The following is a 7,364-nucleotide window of genomic DNA, read 5'->3' on the forward strand; positions in this document are numbered from 1 at the left end:
TCTCTCTTACTTGTTCAACATCATCTTGGCCACACTATCTTTTATTATTTTGGGTGTATCAGGATATTCTTGGCTTCAAGTCTGAACACAGTCTTTTTATCACTACTCTTTGTTGTGTTTACCCCCTACTGTCTGTGCAATAGTGATGAAAAACAAGTTACAGTAAATCCACGGTTACCTAGTTTCGATCAACAGCTATGTAAAGACACAAACACTTACTCTTTCATACCAGAAGCGTTGTGCCAGAGGCAGACAATCAGAAGCTGTTTCTGATCTACCTTTAGGGGAGGCTGAAGAGGTTATCATTCCACCACAGCAGTAGAGGAGCAAGCACTCCTCTAAACACGGTCTTTAATCCTCTAGGAGAGAAAGGTTTCATCTATCTATGACACTGCTCTCACCTAGAGGAAAAAAATTGCATATCTTACTCAATTTTCTAAAAACCAGTAAAGTAAGGAAGGTTAGAATTTACATGGGAAAGTTGCAGAAAACTGGTAGTATGAAATTGTAGCAAAGGACATTGTTTCAATATAGTATCACTAAGAAAGATAACGCAGAAAACAAAGATTTGCAAAAAAAATATATTTTTAAAAGTATTTTCTTATTTTACAAGTATAAAAAGCAGTGTTTAAAAATCAAAATCCTGGAAGACCTTCTGGAAAAACTGGCTTCTAAAGCACAAGACTCCCCTGTAACAACTCCCAAACAATGTTACAACTCATGAAAATCCTGCATTCAATGAGCAAAGGTATGATCCAGCTCAAGTAACCCTTTTTAATAACACTTTAAACCCCATGATCCAGCAGTCGACCTGACCAGTCTCTAAAGAATGTGTTGAGGCATTCTGTGGCTACAGAGCAAAAGGGTTGGCATGAATTGTAATATCTTTAATGCGAACATCATTAAGAGGTCGGTAGGTTTTCTCATTCACAGGCAGCTTCTCCAGCTCATCCAGGGTCTCCAAGCCATCAATAACTCTGGAAGAAAAGCAGAAGTGCTAGGAATCTCCTTCTAATAATGATTTAAATTTCACAACTGAGGTATCTCAAAGGACTTTACAGTTAAGCATCATCGGACAAGGACTTTGCAAGCAAATGATACAAGTAAGACAGCCAAAACATTATATATGGCATGTAACGTATTTTGAAAGGAAATATTAAGTATCCATGACAGATTCTGATAGAAAGTACAAATAATTCCCACTGACCTGACAGTATCATATTTTATACCAACCATAGCTGTATAAAGACCCTGGCTGCACTTCCTGGCAGACAGGACTGACCCATCACAGTACAGGTTTAAGTAGCAGCAAGATACTGGCCATACCGAACTTCACTGTGAATTACTGAAATCCTACGGCTGGAAAATCGACTTCCAAATGTGAGATTATAATTTCTAACCTTCTGACTCAAAGACAAGATTGGACAGAGTCATTAATAATTGTGTAAATCTAATGGCACGACTATGTTTAGGCTTTCAGATTTCTTGCTCAGGCTGAAGAAGTGGCAAGAGAGATTCTTCTAATAAACCACTCGCTCTGCTAAATCTTGGCAGTTTATTCCCCAGTAGCGGACTTGGCAGAAAACATGTGCTGTTCACAGTTCAATTCAGTCACATTCATCAACTCTTTGAATCTAGGATGCTGACTTGTGGGCAAGTAGGGACTGCAGATGCTGTTCTGCCGATTCTGCAGCTGGGGCAGGAGTATCTTAAACTGCCACAGAAAATCTGGCAGAGTTCATCTGTCAGACCCTCTACTCTTTTCTAAGAAAGATGTCTAAAAAAACCTTCCAATCACACTTCTAAACAAACTCAGAAATGAAAGGAACACCTATACTTAAATGCCTATAAACAACACAAGTGGTAGAAAATAGTATTTTCACATTTCAATAGTTACCTTTTAATATTTAACACCATTTAATAAAGGCAACTTTTTCTCAGCAGATTCACTTGTATACTAGAGACTTTTTAACAACAAAGCAAAAGAAAAGACATTACCATGATTCTGAGATAGAAAAAGCAGTGTCTGAAAGACTCAAAAATTAAACATTTGCTTTAAGGATGATATATTATCAGTAGTGTCTATCAACATAAGAATATTTTAAAATAATGATGCACCTTAAACAATCTCATCTCATTTTATAAACTGTCAATTCTGTGAGTTTCATCTGACCAACAGGAAGTTCCACCTGAACAGAAGCATGACCATGTCAGTACCACACCCATCCCCAGCTCCAGTCCCAAATCAGATTCTTGCTTCTCAGTAAACCCTACAACTGTGTATCCAGTTGTTCTGGGGTTTGCTTAAAATCAGGCTGCATCCGTTTGGGCATGGACAACAAGGCAAGCTGGAATAACTTGGGGGGGGGGGGAGGGAGGGAGGAAAAAAAGCTCCATTCTTGAGGTAATTTTTAATATGCCTATTTCCACTGAATTCCCTACTACTAAGAAAAATGGAGCAGCATTTTGGAGCAACTAATTCTGGTGACAGTGCAAGAGCATACATTTACATATACACATCCAATATTTTAAAGAGTTTTAGAACCAGAAGCTTCTAAACTTGCATTGCATGTGCCCTGAAATATTCAGATCCTTCAGACACTATGATAAGGAGACATGCAGTTGGATCACTCACTTCCCAAAGACAGTGTACTTCATATCTAGGTGCGGTTGCTTGCCGTAAGTGATGAAGAACTGCGATCCATTGGTATTTGGACCATTGTTTGCCATTGAAACTACCCCACGGACACTGTGCTGAAAGAGGAGAAAAACCTCAACATGAATACACATCTGTGAAAGCAGGATTTTAACCTGTACAAAGTGCTCTGTGACTTAGTACTCTGCCTCAATACCATTATTAAGAACAAATCTTGGGTGCTAATATATTCCATCACAGTCCATAATTAGCTCCTCAAAATTGCTCTTACAATGAAAAATTACTTCTTTGCCTTCAGTGCATGAAAAAATACTTTGTTACAAATTCTTTCTACTTCTGTTCTCAGGGATGAAAACCCTCAAACCTAACTTGCCAAGTACAGAAATGCCTGTTCGTATTTTAATAATAAGCTTTCTATCCCTTTATTGCGGGATTATACTTTGCTTCACAATTACAAAAGAGGTATTTAATACAGTACAACACAATGCTGATCGTTCTCCAACCTGTAAAGAAAATTCATATGAAAACATAACTGCATATTGAGAGCACAGAAATACCTTTAGGTATTCACTGAATTCATCTTCAAACTTCTTGCCCCAGATGCTGTTACCTCCTTTCCCAGTGCCTGACAAAGAAGCACCACAATAGATTACTGGATTTTCAGACTGAAAAATCCAGAAATTATGTACTGTTATAACGTTTAACAACAAAGGCCCTAGACAGACTGTAATTCATTTGAGGCAGGGATCGGGTTCTCATGTCTTGATACTGAGCAGAGACACAACTCTCTATAAAGAAGTAGCAGAACAAAACACTGACATATCCTTAAATTAAATTCAGTATGAGTGCAAAGAGACACACAGTTGAATCAGGTTTTCTCCCAAACAGTTGACACTGTCTGGGACATTTTCCCCAAATGCTTTAGAGGCAGTGTAGCCTTTGAAGCAGAAACCAGAGAAACCACAGTAGCAACTGCTACCTGTTCAACAGCTGGTAAGTCAGCAGAACCATCATATTTAGTGGAAACAGATGGAAAAACTAAAGTTTGTAGAATGCTTTACTACCGCATGATTATTTAGAACTAGGGTAACGGCTGCTCTTCTGTAAGCTCACCACAGAAAACTAATCTCATCATAAAAACCTCTATCAACAACACAACAATTCTTATATTTTATTTTTACTTTATTTACATTTTTGTTTTCATATTCATACTTATATTTTCTTTATATTTCTTGATATTTTATTTATATTTTATTTTTATGTACATTTTTCTATAGAGAGACCCTGACAGAAGAATTTACCTAATGGATCCCCTGTCTGAACCATGAAGCTCTTTATATTCCGGTGAAATATGCAGCCATTGTAGTAGTTACTAGCACAAAGAGCCAGGAAATTCTAAGGAAATGAAACAAACCATATTAACAAACAATTCAGAAATAGTATCCTCTTACTAAAATGACAGCATTGGCAGGACCAAGACTAACCCTTTTGCCTCTGCTTTGCATTGTGACCATTTGAATTCCACAGAGTATTGCCACAGAATAGTCAGAAACAAATTATAGTTACTATGCTCCTTTGACACTGTCACAGATACAAAGGATTTTAAATAAAGCTTACAGCACAAGGTTGTCTGACTTGAGGAACAAATAACAAGCCTGAGGCATGCTCAGAAGTATCACTTCCATTCAACATTTTTATTTTGTAAATGTAACTTTGTAATCAATAACTTCATGCCTCAGCTTTGTTAGTTAAAAAGTAAATTATTTCAATTTAAGCTTAAGTTTATTGCAGAAAGGAAAACCTGGGGCCTCTGACAAACTGGGAGTGATTTTCACTCTTTTAAATTAAAATTAAATCTGTGCGAGTGTGAGCGAACCCGGGGAAATTTGCGAATCCCAGGCCATGTGCCATATTTCCCCTTAAGGGCAAAGGACACTTTGGGAGATGCTAGAACTTGGAGAGAAGCAGCCTTTAGCTAAACCTTATCTGGTGAGAAACAGGCAGCAAAGCTCTAGGCAGTAAGACACAGTGCACAAGTATACAGTACACGTTCCACAAGTGGAATAGGCACTGTACCAGCTTAAAATGTTAGTATTCCATTATGTGAAAAGATGAATTGCAAAAGCCACTTCACCTCCTCTACAGTCTTCACTATTTCTACTGCTTTGTTTCAACACTAGGCAATCCCGCTCCTGTTACTTAACTTACTTCACAAGTCTTTGGTGTACGCTCACAGAATAGTTCAATTTTAATATCTCCTACATCAGTATGCAGCGTGACAGCCTGAGCAAGAGGCAGAAAATAATAATTAAATCAGCAATGAAATACTAACAGACTCAGTTTTATTTCCCAGTCTCACCAAGAACATAAGCAAGTTCCCACTGCATATAACCATTGTTTCAATATTTGGCCATAGGAAAGGCTACTGTCACAGAACTTCCACATTTCCAGTGAAATCACCAGAAAACACTTGGTTTCATTTAGTTTCAGGACAAATCAAGTTCACCATGGTAATGCAGAAGCTCTGTTTCATGCTGTTACACTCCAGAGATACATTATTCATTTGCAAACTGGACCTACTCAGTCACTTAATTGCAAAGTTGAAGAATCAAGGTTATTATCTATTTCAGATGATAGTGCGGTCCACATACTTCACTGGTTTACAACCAGAGGAACAACTGATGTGTGTTACCTGCCTGCAGCCTTCTGAGTGATAAAGCTAGTTCTGAATGGCCCCGTATATAATCTGCCTTCACAAACAAGTAAATCTACGAAATTACACACTTTTCTTAAGAATTTATAAATAACCTCCATAAAATTTAAAATGGCAGTTACTCAGCCACCTAAGCAAATATATCTCTATAGGCCCAATATATCACAGCGCTCCCATGGAAAGTGCTAAACTATGCAAAAACAATTACTCTGGGGCTACACTGGGGATAAGTGTACAGGAAAACTAATAAAAATCAGCATCATGTTGATACTGGCATACTGTTCCAGAAGTATACAAGTAAAGAAGAGAAGATAGTTGCCTGCAATGTCCATGAAGATGCTATAAAAGATGTATGTACAGTTTAAGACACACAGTCTTCTCTCTTATTTCCTGATTTGCTAAACTTTTAAAAGCCTGCAAGTATAGAAGGTTACATACACTCAAGCAGGGCTATGTGCTTGCAACTTGAATAATGCTTCTGTGGTAAAAGAAACCAAACTAGATTACCAAATATTAGCCAAAGTAGGATTAGAATTTAGGATCTTAGAGCTGAAAGTCTGATTATATTTTAGACTGATGTAAACTGACCTATTTTCCTTTTCACAATATCTTTTCAGAAGTCTGAAATGAAAACCTAAACTTTTCATTACAAATTCTTCATAGCATCAGCGTAAAACGTGTAATCCTTTGAGATGCAGAGCAGCTATTCACTTTCCAAGAGATGACCATTTCAGAAAGAATGAAAATATATAAAAAGTGCTATTGTTCTCACCATGTCTGCTTATCAAAAAGCTGAGGTAGATTTGTATACAGCAATTTCCTGCAAAGAAAACACGAAATTTGTTGGGTTTTTTCCACCAATCCCCAATTCTTCACCAATCCCCAGTTCGTTTTGATTCTAAAATATTTGTGTGGTTATACGATTTTACACCACGCAGTTTTACAGTGCCATTGAAGTGACCCTGTGGATAAATGTTTTACTTGCATTATGCGGCTACGCAGCATATAAAGAACTAGAAAGGGGTAGAACAAAATAGCTTAGAGAAAGGGGGTAGGGGCAAAAAAACACCCTTTCCTAAGATGAAAGTTTATACTAAGCAATCAGCTGTTAAATCACAGCTTTTCCAAAGACTATGGTTTTATAAATGACAGAAATTGACAGATAAAATCCACATGCCAGTACCTAAACAGAAGCGTGATTTGGAGCCACCTTCTGACAGCTGTCAGTGCCTGCAACAGACAGGTACCTGCATCCAAGCACAGGATCAAACTTTTTTTATCTTAGTAATATTTTCAAATAAAGCATTTGGAATGATGATAATAAAATCGCAGTTGTGTAGAAACCAACAGTTTTACACGCTAATTCCTCCTCTATGTATTGCCCTCCCTGGTTAGCCCCCGGGCTTGGCAAGGCCTCTCACAGAAGCCCGGGAACCCGCCAGCAGCCAGCTCCGGCCCGGCCCCCCTCCACCCCGGGCTGCAGCCTGCCTTGGGCGGCGGGGCGCCAGGACGAGCAACCGGCACCGCGCACGCCTCGGTTAAGCACCCCAAGGGCCGACCGCGCTCACTGCAACCCAGCTGCCCTCAGCTCTTATCTGACCAACAACAGCTTGGAGCTATCGCTCCTTTTCTGCCGATTTGAGGTACTTTCACCGAAAATCCACGCACAGGACGTGTGGACTCCGCCGCCCCCGTCGCTGCAGGGCGCGGACCGGCCCCTCCACCGGCAAGCGACTCTGTCAGGCGGCACCGCCCCGCCCGGGGCACTCGCCGTCCCTGCTGCCCCACACTCCCGCCGCTGCCGCTAGCTCGGCCTCCCCGCGCCGCCCCGGCGCCTTCACCCTTGCCCGGCCACACGGAGGCCTCACACAAACCTACCGAGGCTAGACCCAAACCCAGCGCCCGCCGCCAGGAAGCGGCTCCCCGGCTCCCCTCACACGGGCAGGAAGGGGCTGAGCCGCCCTCGCCGCTGCTCAGCCCCGGCACAGCGCGGAG

At 40.3% G+C, this 7,364-nt stretch overlaps 1 protein-coding gene across 2 annotated transcripts; it reads right to left on the bottom strand.

Moving 5' to 3' along the window:
• Positions 1–576: 576 nt before the first annotated feature.
• PPIL3 (peptidylprolyl isomerase like 3) lies at positions 577–7,329 on the bottom strand. 2 transcript variants are annotated; one of them, XM_076342338.1, is made up of 8 exons: positions 7,248–7,329; positions 6,553–6,616; positions 6,142–6,189; positions 4,865–4,939; positions 3,958–4,051; positions 3,214–3,281; positions 2,636–2,754; positions 577–977 (listed from the first exon to the last, which is right to left on the bottom strand). In XM_076342338.1, the coding sequence occupies exons 3-8, from the start codon at positions 6,142–6,144 to the stop codon at positions 851–853; spliced, it is 486 nt and encodes a 161-aa protein (XP_076198453.1). In that variant the 5' UTR covers positions 6,145–6,189; positions 6,553–6,616; positions 7,248–7,329; the 3' UTR covers positions 577–850. The 2 variants fall into 2 exon arrangements, with proteins under 2 accessions (XP_076198453.1, XP_076198454.1); XM_076342339.1 differs by lacking the exon at positions 4,865–4,939.
• Between the last annotated feature and the right edge of the window lie 35 nt (positions 7,330–7,364).

The sequence above is a fragment of the Aptenodytes patagonicus genome, chromosome 6, assembly GCF_965638725.1.
Source record: "Aptenodytes patagonicus chromosome 6, bAptPat1.pri.cur, whole genome shotgun sequence".
NCBI lineage: Eukaryota > Metazoa > Chordata > Aves > Sphenisciformes > Spheniscidae > Aptenodytes > Aptenodytes patagonicus.